Source organism: Onychomys torridus, chromosome 18 (assembly GCF_903995425.1).
Source record: "Onychomys torridus chromosome 18, mOncTor1.1, whole genome shotgun sequence".
NCBI classification, from domain to species: Eukaryota; Metazoa; Chordata; class Mammalia; order Rodentia; family Cricetidae; genus Onychomys; species Onychomys torridus.
Genome location: NC_050460.1, coordinates 31954231 through 31970452, shown reverse-complemented (window position 1 = coordinate 31970452; position 16222 = coordinate 31954231). Strand labels below are relative to the sequence as shown.

Below are 16222 nucleotides of genomic sequence, written 5' to 3'. Positions count from 1 at the left end.
GGGGATATTCAAATTCTCCTATATTTGAAAGCAGGAAAATATGATTTAAGCGACACCCCTGGTTTCTTTGTAGCTAATATTCCTATCAACTGTGTGATGAAATGAATAGATACCTCACAGGTTGCTCTAAGATTTAGGGCAGACACTTTAATGACATCAAATGCTTTCCTCAGAGCCTAGTACATGATAAGTATTTATCATAGGATAGACTGGGGACCTTGTCATGTTCCTCCAGGAAAAAATGACAGGGATGGTGTGCAAAGGCACAAAGCTATGCATGGAGCCCAGAGGACAAGGCAGAAGGCCTTTATGGGATGCTATAATAGACATGATGATGAAGATGATGATGATGATGATGAAGAAGATGATGAAGATGATGATGATGATGATGGTGATGGTGATGATGATGAAGATGATGATGATGATGATGATGATGAAGATGATGATGATGATGATGAAGAAGATGATGAAGATGATGATGATGATGATGGTGATGAAGAAGAAGATGATGATGAAGAAGAAGATGATGATGGATGCGGTCAGCTCTGCAATAATGCAGACTAATCTTCCCAAATAATTTCAATCTCTTTTTTAAAAGCAATTATCAATAAAGAGCTCTGAATTCTAGGCTCATCAAATGGCTAAAGCAATTTTATTCTGTGTATGGCTTGGTGATGAATTCATCTTTTTGAAAGAGCTAAGATAAAATTATCTGGCCCATTTTATATCTTGTCATGAACAGTTGCTAGGGCAACCTTTCTGCTTGGTGCTTCATTTCCAAGGTGACAATTTGCTACTGGTCCAGGGCGCTGGAAAGCAAAACAGCATTGTGCTTTGGAAGAGGAGAGATCCCCCAAGTAAGCCATGAAGGAAACAAAGAGTCCTTATACAACCGGACCCTGCTTCTTGGCCTAAGCAGATGTTGCCACGTGTTGAACAGAGGGGAACCCGTTAAAATTCTCAGCGCAGGGAGATCAGATCCAGGCCCACCTGCTTGCCAGCTCCATCTCTTCCACAAAATGGTCATTTCAAGTTGAAAAAGAAAATCTCTCTAATAAGCTGGGAGATGTTTTAGCACATTGTTATACTATTCTTCCCATGTATAGCTGAGGGTCTCTTCCAGTCTAAGGAAATATTAGGGAATAAAAGATTCCAATAGAAGGTATTTGAAATTTACTCTTGTAGTAAATTTCGCAGCGTATACTCCGTTATTACTGAAGTCACACGACTGTTCCTCCCGGGTGTCTAAAACTTTGTGCCCTTGATCAACAACTCCCCATTGTCGTCCCCTTCGCTCCCTCCACTGTAGCCTCCGAATCCAGCACGCGCCCTGCTTCTAGGTGTTCCACATTTTTAGACTCTACATCTAGGTGAGCTCATGCACTCTCATCATTTAAAAAAAAAAAAGGTGGATCAGTAGCTAAGAGCATTGTTGTTCTTGCAGAAGACCCTGGTTCAGTTCCCAGCACCCATGTCATGTGGCTCCCAAGCACCCGTGACTCTGGCTCCAGGGGCTCCAATGCCCTCCTCCAGCCTCTGTGGACACTATACTTACATGCACATACATGCAGACACATATGCATATACATAATCTTTTTTAAAAAATCATAGGTGGGTTGGGGATTTAATCCTCAGCTCCAAAAAAAAAAGAAAAGAAAAAAGAAAAAAGAAAAAAGAAAAGAAAAAAAATCCACAGGTAAGCAAGGTGATGAATATGCTGAACGGCTTGAATTAATCATGTCACATTGTAAACTAATATCAAGTCATCACATTATGCCCTTGTAAACATATAAAGTTATGATTTGTCACAAAAAAAAGTTAAAATTTTAAAGACAATAAACTGTGCTTTGGAGATGAGATTGAATTTTTTATGGCCTACCTCAGTCACCTTTGAATTCTTGCCCTTCTGTTAACGACGGTGAGTTGTCTGGGCAGAGCACTGTCTCGATTGGACACTTGTGATGGGAATGCGCGGTGCACACAAACACAGGTGTCCATGGGAAAATGTTCATCCCCTTTTCTTTGGCCTTGCTTTCTAACTGTGAAGTGCTAGAATGTCCTGAAGATCAGGATTCCTCCCGAATTTTTCCTTCATAACAATCACGGCCAGAATCTAGTTTTTATTAGCATACAGGGCAGTAGTTTCATTGTGGTGTTTTTCAAGCAAAATGCATTTTGTTTTTGTTTCTTCTCCCTCTTTTCCCTCACGTTCTGTCAGCCTCCTCCACCTTCCCTTCCCAAGTAGCCCCCTTTAAGGGTCATGTGTCCTACGCCCTCCTTGCCCTTCTGCCTTTCCTTGATAACTTACTCCCCTCCTGGGCCCCTACCGATTTTCTCCTGTCTAGCCTCAATTCACATCTATTCTCACATCCCTTTATTTACATACTATAAGTATTAAAAGTTAGGATCTATGGTGGCTTGGATGAGACGTTCCCTGTGGTCTCTGCATTTTGGTTCCTAGTTAGCGGCACTGTTTGGAGAGATTTGGGTGATGTGGCCTTGCTACAGGAAGTGTCATTGGAGGTGGGCTTTGGAAGGAAAAGCATCATGCCGCCTGTATTTTGTTTTTATTTTTCTCTCTGCTTTGTGCTTGCAGGAAAGGATGCGAGCTCCTGGCTTCCTGCTCCGGCCATGCTTGCTGTCTGTGGCTTGCTGCCACGCCTCCCCACCATGATGGACTCTCATCCCTCGGGAACCATAAGCCAAAATTCTCTCTTCTTTAAACTGCTTTGGTTGTGGCCTTTATCACAGTGACGGAAAAGTAACTGGTACAGGATCCACACATGAGAATGTGTGATTACTGTCTTTCTGAGTCTGGATCACTTCACTTAACATAATACTTTCCAGATCTATCTATCTCCTGTAAATGTCATTTTTCTTAAACATCTGAGTTATATACCATTTATTATATCTGCCACATTTTCATTATCCACTCATCTATTGATGGACATCTAGGCTGGTTCCATTTCCTAGATATGGCGGATATAGCAGTAAGCATGGAGCTACAGGCATCTCTGTGGTAGGCTATAGAGTGCTCTGGTATTTATAGCCAGGTCATACCATAGTCCTGTCTTACATTTTTTTTGAGAGACACTTCCACACTCCTCCCAGCAGCAGAGATTTAGGGTCCCCCCACTTACATCCTTGCCAGCATTTGCTGGCACTCATTTTCTTGATGTGAGCCATTCTGACTGGGGTGAGATGGAACTATCAAGGTAGTTTTAATTTGCATTTCCCTGATGGCTAAGGTTGTTGAAGGCTTTTAAAAATATTTATTTTGGTCCATTTCTGTTTCCTGTTTGGTTAACTGTCTATTCATTCCATGATCCCATTTCTCAATGGGCTGTTTCATTTTTTATTGTTTAATTCTTCCAGTTCTTTATATATTGTAGACATCAACCTCCTGTCTGAAGTACAGCAAAAATTTTCTCCCATTCTGCGGGTTGTGTGTTTGCTCTGATGATAGTTTTCTTTGCTGTGGAGAAACATTTTCATCTCATGCCATCCCATTTGTTGACTCCTGAGCCAATTGCTTGTGCTACTGGAGTCTTGTCCAGAACATTCTTGACTACACCTGTGACTTGAAACGCATTCCCTGTGTTTTCCTCTAGCAGTTCTGGCATTTTACATTTTAAATCAAGGGCTTTGGTCCACTTTGAATTGCTGTTTCTCTAGGATGAGAGCTATTGGTCTAATTTCATTCTTCTGTGGGGCATATCCAGTTCCTGCCAGGACCAATTGTTAAACAGTCTTTCTTCCACAGGGTGCTTTTGAAGCCTTTGTGTGGGTGAAATTGTAAGAATCATTCTGGACGCGTTCTCAGCCCCCCACGGTTCATCCAGTTCCATCACCGTGACTCCACAGCAGCCTTCACCTGGGCCCAGTGTTGCTCGCCGCTTAGCATCGCTGTCCAGACTTGCCTCTTGACGGCCATGACTTCTCAGCCTCACATCTCCACACTGTCTTTTACTTAGGCAGCGGAAAGCCAAAGTTGACTTTTTCCCATGATAAAACCTCTCCCAGCTTCCTCCAGACAGAGTTGAGAATCCTTAAGCTCCATTAAAGCTTTACTTTCTCCACACAAACCCAGAAGCCAGAGGACAACTTACAGGAATAACTCTTCTCCTTCCCATTAGAGTCAGACTTGGCGGCAGGGGCCTTCATCCACCAAGCCATCTCACTGGCTCTCGACCTTTCCAATTTGATGGGGAGAGGGGTATCCAATTAGTTTTCAATCTGTATGTTTCTTACCCCATGTATCTGGTTACCATTAAAGTTAAATGTTTTTGTGTATCATTTTGACATATCCCCCTTTTTCCCCTCAGATTTCTCACTGGAGTAGTTATCATGTTTGTATCCCTTTATGGTGAAGATACACATTTACGCACGCCTCTGTGTGTGTGTGTATGTGTGTATGCATGTGTGTGTGTGAGTTCTAATTCTTTTTTTTTTTTTTTTTCCAGAGCTGAGGATTGAACCCAGGGCCTTGTGCTTGCTAGGCAAGCACTCTACCACTGAGCTAAATCCCCAACCCCGTGTGTGTGAGTTCTTATGACCTTCCTTCGTTGTCCATGCTACAAATGTTTTCTTATATCTGCCTTCACTTCATGTGCTTTTATCGGGAATGTCATTTGTATGAATTCTTTGAGAATTTCATATGATGTATTTTGGTAATATGCATGTCCCTCCTCTAATTCCTCCCAGACCAACCCTCCCTTCCTCACCTGCCCTCACTTTTTTCTAAACCCACACAGCCCTGTTGTGCTGCCCACGTACTCTTGGGTGCAGGCCATTCATCTGAGCATGAGAGCTACCAGGGGCCACACCTTACAGAAAACTAACACTCCCCTTCCAGCAGCCACCAATTGCCAATAGCTCCTCAGCTAGGGGTAGGGTTTTGTGTCCACCTCCCCTGTCCATTCCGGAGTTCGGACTGGTTTGAGCTGGTTTGAGCTTGCATAGGTCTTGTGCATGCAGTCACAACCGCTGGAAGTTCACGCAGCTGCCCTGCCCTGTCTGGAAAAGCCTGTTCCCTTGTAGTCATCCGCTGCTTCTGGCATCCCTCCTCCACAATGATCCATTTTGACGTAGTTAGGGAAATAAATATTCTCTTTACGCTTTCTTCTTCTGGTCATATGCTTCTATTTCCCTAGCCTGCCGCATTTGTTTTTGAGAGCTTTCCATTCCGATGTATCTCAAGTCCTTGGGAGAGTTGCAAGGAGGCGTGATATAAGCCCAAGAAAATCCTGCTTGCAGGAAGAAGTCATTAGACAGGTTTGGTCCCAAGTATATTAATAAAAGGAATACACAGACCATGAAGAAAATGTCACCCGACCGCCTGGGAGAGGAAAGTCAGTGTTCACTCACTTTATTGCCTTTGGAGCCTGGAGGCAAAGTAAGAGAACAGGGTAACCAATGCCACCCACAACCTCCAGGGTGAAGGGCACTGCAGCAGGGTGGTGCTGACCTCCACTGGTTACAGTTTCAGTGTGACTGATGGCTAACACAAGAGAATGCCATTGCTCTGTCTGCTGCTCTAAGTGCTCGACCCAGCGAGGTCGAGGCCAGCAGGAGCCCTTTGCCCTTTGCACTTGATTTTTCTAAAGTTTCTTTGCCTTTAATTTTTATTGCCCCAGATGTTCTCATGAGAAATCCCAAACACATAAAAAGCAGGAAGAATTAATTGTACCATAAGCCTTGTCCTCCCTGGTGACCTGACCCCCTGCCACCCCGTCCCACACAGACATCCTGAGGCAGACACCAAGCATCCCATCTGTAAACACTTCAGGATGCTCCTTTAGGGATGCCGCTCCCATTAGGGCTGGGAAGCCTGATGGTTGCTACTTCCAGCCTCTTTCGTATTTTCCAGGCGACAGTGGTGCTCGGTCCTCACATCCACCTCTCTTCCATGTCACACATCCCACTCTAACTTGGCCACTTCAGATGGAAGTACTGGCTCTAGAACATACTACCACCATTGCCAACACCTCTCAGACCCTTATGTAAAATGGAGGGGTTTCTGCACATACCCTCCCTACATCCTCCTGTGTCCCTCAAGTCATCAATGATTCATAACACCCACTGCAATGTACACGCCATGTAAGTAGCCATTATACTGTTAGGTACTAACAGGGAAATGTACATGCTCAGGACAGATGCAACTTCTGATCTAAGATTGGCTGAAGCCATAGATGAGTTCACACATACCAGGGACCAAGTGAACCTAATTGTACGTGTGTGTGACCTTGGCCACTTATACCTTACCACACTCTCATACTGGAGGCTCTTTTTCTTCTCCAGGAACATGACTACCTCAGATCCACCCCCCATGCCCCACCTCCTTGCTCCTTGCCTGTGGTGGCTTTTATAATAGAGAAAATGTCATTCGACTTGGGAAGAGAAAGGGCCTCATCTCTCAAGCAAAGGCCCTCTGTCCTCAGTCCCTTGGTCCCTAGATTCCTGTTCATAACTCTGAGCTGGAGAGCTTTCAACATCTCTCTCTGCAACTCCACACATTCCTGCAGCATGGAGGACCTGCAGACTTCCGGCTCAGCAAAGGCCGCTTCCTCCGCCCTGGAAGGGGAAGTCGTAAGAGTCCCCGGTTCTCTCCTCCCTCCTTTACTGCCTCTATGCGTCACTTCCTCCAATACATCTCTGTTGCGATTGCTCAAGAAACTAAGGCAGAAAAAAAAATCATCTGAGCAGGGGCACAGAAATAATCCCATTACCTCATTAAAGACCTTGGAGACAACGTGCTTATTCAGAATGGGAACATAGGTGGTTCTTCGGGGCACTACAGTCCCAGCCAAGGCGTCCATGATGGTGAGCTTCTTGGCCACCAGGCCATGGGTTTGGAGCCAGTTTTCAGAGGACATGTCTGCAGAGCTAAGAACACAAGACTGTAGGGTTTGAAACTTGCAACTTGGTCGTTTGAAAACAAAGCAGAACAAACCGTCCTCCTGAGGTGCAAGCACTCACGTGTGGTCGTGAACTTGGCTTCTGTTTTCAGTGAGTCTCTCTGACGGTTTGTCATCCAGGCGCTTATTCATCAGCAGGATGCTCCTTTCTGTGGAATGAAATGGCAGCTGTGTATCCTGGGGCTGACATCAGGGGTCGATCATGCTCCTCACACAGATGGAGGTCTAACGGCAGCCCACACTTCAGAACCTACCAGAGTAGGCTCTCGGGCAAAATGCATTAGCCCCCTCGACTGGCACCCCAGGCATGGGTGATGCTGCCCTGCCTTACCCACTCCTGCCCTACCCCCATGCACTGAGAGCTCCCCCCATAGAAGAACCAGATGCACTCCTAGGTCCCTTCTTCAGAAACCCCATTTCAAATGTTTAACAAGACTGTGATTACCAGTGATTGCTCAGCACTAGGCTCCCCCACAATTACTAGAGGGGTGACCTGAGCGACATGTTCAATTCAGATGCTTTGTTTCATGATTCTTCAGCTTAGTATGGGTAAATCCAAGACTGTTAGAGTCTGTTGAATCATTCGGTTCAAATTTTGAAATTAGTATTTGAGGTTTTAAATGTCTTATCCTTATATACACTGGGATTTCTAAGTGGAAAGGAACATTCCTTCATTGGTTTAGCAGCTGCCAGAAAGCAGGGAAGCGGTTCAGGTGTGAGTTGGTTAAATGCATGTTCGACTCATCATGTACTAAGTCCCATAATGAATGGACTACATGTATGCCGCTGAGAACATGCAAGCTAGCACATTGCATGTAGCCAGTTGAGGACATGAACACTAGCAGGTTGCATGTGACTGTGGACACTCAAGCTAGCCGGAAAGGATTCCCACACAGCGGCCCCAAAGCAAACTGAGCCTGATTCACCTGTGACAAGCTAACACAGGTACACATTTGTCCTCCAGGTGCTCCTGCTACATAAGGGACTGACTGTGTGCTGTGCTCAGGAGTCAGTAATTAACTGTTTGAAATGTAGAGAGCACACTGTAGGATTCATTTTGTTTTGTTTTGTTTTGTTTTTGGAGTCAGGATTTCTCTGTATAGTTTTGGTGCCTGTCCTGGATCTCGCTCTGTAGCCCAGGCTGGCCTCGAACTCACAGAGATCTGCCTGGCTCTGCCTCCCGAGTGCTGGGATTAAAGGTGTGCACTGCCGCCCGGCTCAATTTATTATTTTAAGAAAAATCATCTCATTAGCCACTGAGTGGCCAAGTCATACCTTCCTCACACTTAGCCTTACAAGATTGATAACTGAAACCAGAAAGAGGCTGATGGAGTATGAGAGTTTCAGACTCAAAGCACAAAATAGTAAACATTTCTACTGATGCTGTGGTAGCTGAGTGAGCCAGGAGTGTGCCAAACACCCAGACACACGTGGCACTAGGAAATCTAGCCCTAGGAAAACCCAGTTCACTAGACTAGTTTTACCCGATTTACAGGGGAGCCCTTGAGGGAGGAATCTGTAATGTTTCAAGTGTGACTTTTTTTCTCACTCCCCGAAACATATCCCATCCCATCTATGTCTTTAAGGCATAGAACAGTGGGCAAGAAGAAGATGGACTGGGTTTCCTGGGGTAGGGACCGTCCATGCTTGCCTCTGTCACTCAGAGCAGTAGTCATGCAGCTGCTGGAGTTGGAGTTGTCCTTCATGTCACTGCGGCTCTTGAGGATGGATATGTAGCTTCTGAGTAGGCTCGTTTTGGTTGATTCTGTTGATACCACAGACAGAGGGTTATAGAACTGGGGATGGAAGGATGTTTGATTAGATAGAAGTACCTTGTTAAAGCTGGAGACCTGACTCGTTCACGAAAACCTGAATTTGATTCTCAGAAACAATTTGAAAGCAAAAGCTGTCACTGGGGATGTAGGAGTTCCTTAGGGCTGGCTGATTCACCAGTCCAGCCTAGCAGGAGAGATTCAGGCCAATGAAAGACCCTGTCTCAAAAAAAGCAAGGGGGAAAGGCAGGTGGGGAAAAACACTCACAAATGACCTATCTCCTAAGTACACTCTCTCTCTCTCTCTCTCTCTCTCTCTCTCTCTCTCTCTCTCTCTCTCACACACACACACACACACACACACACACACACACACACACACACACTCTTTAAAAAAAAGAGATAAAACTTTAGTTTTCCATTTTTCAGAGGATGGTCTGCCATAATGGATTGTATTCTTCAATTCAATTCAAGCTGTGCCCCTACTGAATAGGAATTTGCTTCTAAGCTCATTCAGACTAGAGGAGGGAGAGGAGGAGGAAGAGGAGGAAGAAGAGGGGGGAGGAAGAAGAGGAGAGTGCTATTTCTTGCAGTTGTAGAGCTGAGGTCCGTGTTTCTTTACAGGCAAGGGGTCTTTCGCAGCTCCTTGAGATACTATGCACATAGTCTATCATGTGTATTCCCATCTTTAGATCAGCCATGGTTCATTCAATTTCCCTCATAGTTCAGGTCTCCCTGACTTTCTATTCTGCCACCAGCTAGAGAAAGCCCCCCCCCCGCCCCTTTTTAAATTTCTGTGTGGTTACACGAAACCCACCTGGATAGCTTTGTGTTTAGGTTAATGCAACACAATCCATAATGCTAAGAGTTGTGTGGTGTAGGGCAAGACATCTCTGTTAGGTCACTTTACAAATTCTGCCGTCCACAGTTGCCAGGCAACTTACATTGCATTATCCTGTACCCTCTGTTAGTCCTTGTAACTGAAGGAAGGCATTGACCAAATATTGACATTTCCTTGTATGCATTAAAGAATAATGAGCCTATGACAAGACTTTGGATTACTTTCCACATCTGATAACACGAACACACTGGTGGTAGACGTGTTCTGTGCTCTTTACAAGCCAGAGGCACAAGCACCACAACTCTAAGTAGGCACTGGTGAACAATCCTGCTGTGTTCTCAGACCCACTCTTCCCCATGAGTCAGCAGGAATGATTACTAGTGGGAAATCTTCAAATGGTCGGGTTTCTTTCCCCTTCTTATGCACAGAGTAGTAAACCCAGTGGGTTCCATGATTGGAGAAAGGGAGATCACCCTATGAAGCTCATTGGTCTTCTAAGTAACTAGAGGTGGGGCCTGTCTTGGCTGCTGCTTTAGCCTAGAGTTTAACAAACAAAAAACAAAAAAACCATGCATTTTCTTGGGAATGATGTCTGTGGACAAGAGATCAAGGAGGCACAGAAGAAACCAAGTGAAAACCTGCACCCTGCAATGGTGTAACTGCTCCCCATACTGTCCACTCACCCACCGTGTTCATTATTTTTCTACATTAAACATTAAGGTAAAATTAAATTCAGTGCATGGCCACCTGTCAATATCCAGGATCCCAAATCTAAGGGATGTGGTGAAGGAGACAAAAGTCATTAAGACACTTAGAAGAAATATAAAACGGCAGTTCTAGCAAAAGTCAGGCTCATCAGAGACAGGATGGCAAAAGAATTGGGCCAAGGATGGGAATGGAGCCTGTTTGTTCCCGCACGTCTAAACTCTTAGCCTTCTGGACAGTGTCATCAAAATCGAGTAGACAGGACATGCATGGGGCTCAAGGCTTATGACGGCCTTTCCTTGCCTGACACACGAGACACCAAGACACAGCAGTGGAAGAAGCCACTCTGCTCCTGAGATACACTTAGCACTCTGGTCTGAGGAGCCTGATGCTGCCACCTCAAGCAGTGCCAGCAGAGGCTCAAAAATCTATCACAAATGCAGTGAAAACTGCTAAATCATTGAAACCACAGCCCACGAAAACAGGCCACAGTCAACATGTCTAACAAACATGGTGGCAACATGCCAACAATAAAAGATTTCAGTAGGACCCAGAGTCTCTAGTACAGCAGAGCGCTCGGGGCACTATTTAAAAACACCACTTAGGGCTGCAGATACGGCTCAGTGGTTTTAAAAGGCCCATGATGCTCTTGCTGAGGACCAAGTTCAGTTCTTAGCACCCATGTCAGGTGGCTCACAACAGCTTGCAAACTCCAGCTCCTGGGGATCTGACACCCTCTTCTGGCCTCTGTGGTTACCAGCACTCATGTAAGTATACCCAGCACACACACATGTACATGTATACACACACACACACACACACACACACACACACAACACATACACACATAAAACACACATATACATCACAACACATATACACATGCACACACAACTAAAATAAATATTTTTCAAATATATTCACTCTTCTGTAAAGAAGTAAGAAAAATAAACCTTGAATAAAAAAAGGCAACAAAATGTCATCAATGAAAATTAGAATTAAGATTATTTGATGACATTTCAAAGACACTGTCCATAAAAAAAATTTGATGAATAAATATAATTCTTTTAGGGGAAATAAAAAAATAGAAAATAAAACTGATAATTCCCCTAACAAGACTGAGAAAAAAACAAAAGGAGAAGACAGACACAAATCATGACAGACACAAAGGACATAACTGAAGATCTTGCAGCAACTGAAAGTCCATAAAGGAACACAATGAACGACTTGCCTTATAATGTAAGAGTTTAGAAAGAAAACAACCAAATTCTCAAAAAAAAAAAAAAATCATGAATTTCCAAAAATCAGACAAGATGAAACAGATGATAAGGATATCTTAAAACCACGAGAAATCAAGCTCAGAATGAAAAATCTCTTTTCAGAGATTTCTGGGTCCAATTGTCTCCATGATAATTTTACACAAGACACAGAAATTTTATCACTTTCTTCCAAGAAAGGAAGAGGAGAAAAACTCAACCCACTTGATGAGGATGGTGTTAGCTTGACATGAAAACTCAGAAAACAGTACTTAAAAAGAGAGAAAATTGCAGACCAGGAACTTTTTTGAACTTTGACATGAAAGTCCTCAAAATATATTAGCAACTGGAGTGATAGATTTACAGTCATTGTACACTGAGACCATTTAGGAAATAGTTAAGATGTTGTCTTAGTTAGCTTGAACTAACAACTTGACACAGCCTGGAGTCACTCGAAAAGGGAATCTCAGCTGAAGGACTGTGCAGATTAGATTGGCCTGGGGGGAAGGAGTGGGGGCTGGAGAGTGTGGGAGAGGGGGTGGGAGTGCTGTCTTGAGTGTTGGTTGGTATAAGAGGACTGGCCCACTACGGGTGGCACCATTCCTCATACAGTTGATCCTGGGCTATATGAGAGTGCTAGTGAATTATGGGCCTGATAAAGCAGCGTGTAGTGTTCCTCTGTGGATGTGCCTCAAGTCCTTGATGGGATTCCCAACCTGACTCCCTCAGTGGTAGACTCTAAAACGAAATAAAGCCTTTCCTCTCCAAAGTTGCTTCTGGTCAGAGTGTTTAATCACAGCAACAGAAAGCTAACTAGAAAAAATATATATATATCTGCTTCAGTATTTGAAAACAAACAATACCATCTATCCTATCAATAGACCAAAAGATGAAAAATCAGATATCAATTGACATAGAAAAAGCATCTAATGAAATCCAGTACCCATTCATGATGAAAAATAAAAACCTTCCAGAAAGTTAAGTGGAGTACATTCTCGTCTTGATAAAGAATAGATGAAAATCTGCCCAGCTGAAATCTTATTTAATTGGAAAAATTCTTTCCCCCCAATATTGGAAAAAAGAAAATGATGACCACTGTTACCATCATTCAAAATAGTACTAGAGATTCTAGCCACTGAAATGAGGTAAGAAGGTGAAATAAAGCCAGAAAGAGTGGAGATAAGAAATACAAAAGTATCTCTACTTATATGGCATGATCCTAGAGGACATGACAAGAAATCTGCCCACAGTAGAACCCTTCAGCAAAGGACCCAGTTACAGAGTCAACAAAAATAAGCTACTGTATTCTTATGAGATATGCTGAAAATCACAAAATGCTACTGTTAGACATCAAAGAAGACCCAAATGAATGGAGAGAAATTCCATGCTTTTGAGTTGGGTGATCTACCAAACAAAATCATACAATTCATGTAATTACTAATGAATCCCAGAGAATTTTATAATAGAAATGGACAAATGTATTCTAAGGTTCACACAAAAACATTAAGGCCTAGAATAATCAAACTATCCATTAAAATAAAAACACTAGGGAAATCATTATGATGTTGATGCCCACCAAATCAAGACCAAATGGTATTGGTAAAGGGAAGAGAATGGATCAATGAAACAGAACACAGAAAATAGATTTAATGCACATAAATGTGTTCCACTGATCTTTACCAACATGTAAAATTAATGAAATGAAGTATTGAGTTTTCTAAAAGGATTCTTATTTTGTGTATATTAGTTTTTTTTTCTGTACATATGTATTACACCATGTGCATTCCTGGTGCCCACACTACAGAGGCCAGAAGAGAATGTCAGATCCACTGGAACTGGAATTGAACAGTTGTGGGCTGCTATGTGGGTGCTGGGAACCGAACCCAGGCCCTCTGTAAGAACAAGTGTTCTTGTTATGAATCATCTCTCCAGTCCTGAAGTATTCTTTTGTTGTTGTTGTAGGAGGGAGTACAGGGAGATACAGCTAAAATTAAGGGGCATTTGAGGGGTAATATGAAAACCTAATACAGTAGAAACTTCCTAAAATATGTACATATGTGAGGGCAATCTAAATGAAATCACCAAATAATGGGGAGACAGAGTCTCAGTTGGCCATCTCTTGTCATTAAATGAATTTTCCAGTACCAGGACTGGGTTGTATCTAATTGAGTTGTTGGCCAAAGGGATCCCATGAAAATCCAAATAACCCAGACTGTTGACAAGACTATAGGTTGATCTCCACAAAGTGACAGCAAGGCCCCGTTGCTGAAGAAAACACCTACACAATTCATTGAAGATGGAAATGTCAACCTGGTGTCTACATAGAGCCTTCATCCCTATGTTCCAGCATCTTTGGAACTGGAATGTACTCAGCATGCTCTCGAAAGAGAAATGTAAAGTCAAGCCAGTCATAACCCCTTATCTGCAGTGGTGTCCTGACTACAAGATTTGCTAGGGCAATGGTGGCACAAACCTTGTGTGAGTAACCAACCAAGGCCCAGTCCATGAGATGGAACCCACACCCAACACTGCTTGTGTAACCAAGAACCTGAGATTAGGTAGCCCGGGGACCTAGGGTAAACCAAATAATACTGTTGAAGAAGGAGGAGGAGGAGGAGAAGTAGGAGGAGGAGGAGGAGGAGGAGGAGGAGGAGGAGGAGGAGGAGGAGGAGAAAGAAGGAGAAGAATTGTAGTGATAAAATGATTCCTAATGACATTCTGCTACACTCATAGATCAGTGCCTGACTCAGCCATCATCAGAGAAGCTTCCTCTTGTAGCAGATGGGAACAAATACAGAGACCCACAGCCAGACATTATACAGAGAGTGAGAGAGAGACCTTGGAACAATTAGCCCTAAATGGGATGTCTCCATCAAATCTCTCCCCTCAGAGCTCAGGGAAACCACTCAGAAGAGAAGATGGAAAGAATGTAAGACCCAGAGGGGGTGGAGGACACCAAGAAAACAAGGCTCTCTAAATTAATATGGGCAAAGCTTGTAGAGACTGAAGCAGCATGGACAGGGCCTGCATGGGTCTGCACCAGGTCCTCTGCTTCCAGGTTAGTGTTTTTATGGGATTCCTGAGCATTCAGATAAGTGGGTCTCTGATTCTTTCTGTTGGTTTGTCCTATCCAACTTCAATGTGATAGTTTTTTCTTTTCTTTTCTTTTAGAGCTGAGGATCGAACCCAGGGCCTTACGCTTGCTAGGCAAGTGCTCTACCACTGAGCTAAATCCCCAACCTGATAGTTTTTTCTTTATCTTAGTATATTTTATTTTATTATTTTTTTAAATAAATAAATGAATGAATGAATGAGAGAAAACCTCACCACTAGGGTAAGGGTTAATAGCTGAACTAACTCCTGCTGGGAGAGGGAAAGCCAGTTTTTTCCAATAGAGTGATACTGGGTATATCAACATTCCAGAACAGGCTTCATGTTCAGGAGTAGTTAGACAACTGTGGACCCCACAGTTTTTTTTGTTTTTTTGTTTTTTTTTGTTTTGTTTTGGTTTGGTTTGGGTTTTTTTGTTGTTTTGTTTTTTGTTTTTTGTTTTTTTTTTTTGGTGTGTGTGCTTTTATTTGGTTACAGTTTTGGTGGGTTTTGTTTTTCTTTTCTTTTGTGGTATGGTTTTATTGGTTTGAGGGATTTTGTTGTTGAATTGGGTTTTTGTTTGTTAATTAAGAAATGACCAAGTTAGATGAGTAGGGAGGGAGAGAGGATCTGGAACAACTTGGGGTAAAGAAAGAATATGATCAAAATATATTTAAATAATTAAAATATAATAATAAAAACAAATCATACTATAGCAATAACTATAGCCAAGAAAGAAAGAAAGGAAGGAAGGGAGGAAGGAAGGAAGGAAGGAAGGAAAGAAGGAAGGAAGGAAGGAAGGAAGAAAGGAAGAAAGGAAGAAAGGAAGGAAGGGGAGAAAGAGGGGAGGGAAGAAAGACATTTGAGATGAAACTCAGACCTTGCATGAAATGGACATCAATGGATAATAAGCCTAAGTATAGAAAATAAAACCCACAAAACTTCAAGGAAAAAAAAATCTTAAAGACTTAACTCTAGTATTTACATTGACATCAATAAGGGTCCAGGAAAGGAACACCTGATCCATTAGAACCCTCTCCTTGACAAATGGATGGAAACACAGGTCACAAACCAAGAGGAAAGGTTTCAAATGACTGATCTGAGTCCTACTGTCTAGAAAATATGAGAAGAACTCTTAAAGCTCATCAGTGAAATTCAAGCATTCATTTGAAAATTCACAACACAGATGCACAGACATTTCACTAGAGATGGACACCAGTCAGCAAATAACAGTAACAATGAAATGCATGAAGAAAATAAACACCATTAGCAACTATGGAAATGCAAATTAAACTCACTGTGCACTATCACATGACCATCAGAGAGACTAAGATTTTAAAAATAGTGGTAGAACATTATGCCTTTGAAAATGTAGAATAGCTGGTCTCTAACTCAGGCACAAGTTGCTTTGGGGAAATTGTTTGGTCATTTTCTTCACAGTGAAATGCTGAAGTACCATGGGATTTGGCAACTGCACTCTTGGCTATTTATCCTAAATAAGTGAAAGCTTGTGGATACATGAAATTTGTACACAAATGCTCATGCACAAACTTATAGACTAAACTTACAATTTGGATTAATCAACAGATACATGGCTAATCCAACTGTAGTACACATATCACCTGGAATACTACTCCTCAA

General features: G+C 42.8%; 1 protein-coding gene across 1 annotated transcript in view; it reads right to left on the bottom strand.

Moving 5' to 3' along the window:
• Vwa3b (von Willebrand factor A domain containing 3B) overlaps positions 1-16222 on the bottom strand; it is a 103529-nt gene that overhangs the window by 32262 nt on the left and 55045 nt on the right. Inside the window, exons 10-12 of the mRNA XM_036167150.1 lie at positions 8569-8682; positions 6979-7066; positions 6729-6885 (exon numbers count right to left, since the gene is read on the bottom strand). Of these exons, the coding sequence (XP_036023043.1) occupies positions 6729-6885; positions 6979-7066; positions 8569-8682 (359 nt within the window). The remainder of the gene's footprint in view (positions 1-6728; positions 6886-6978; positions 7067-8568; positions 8683-16222) is intronic.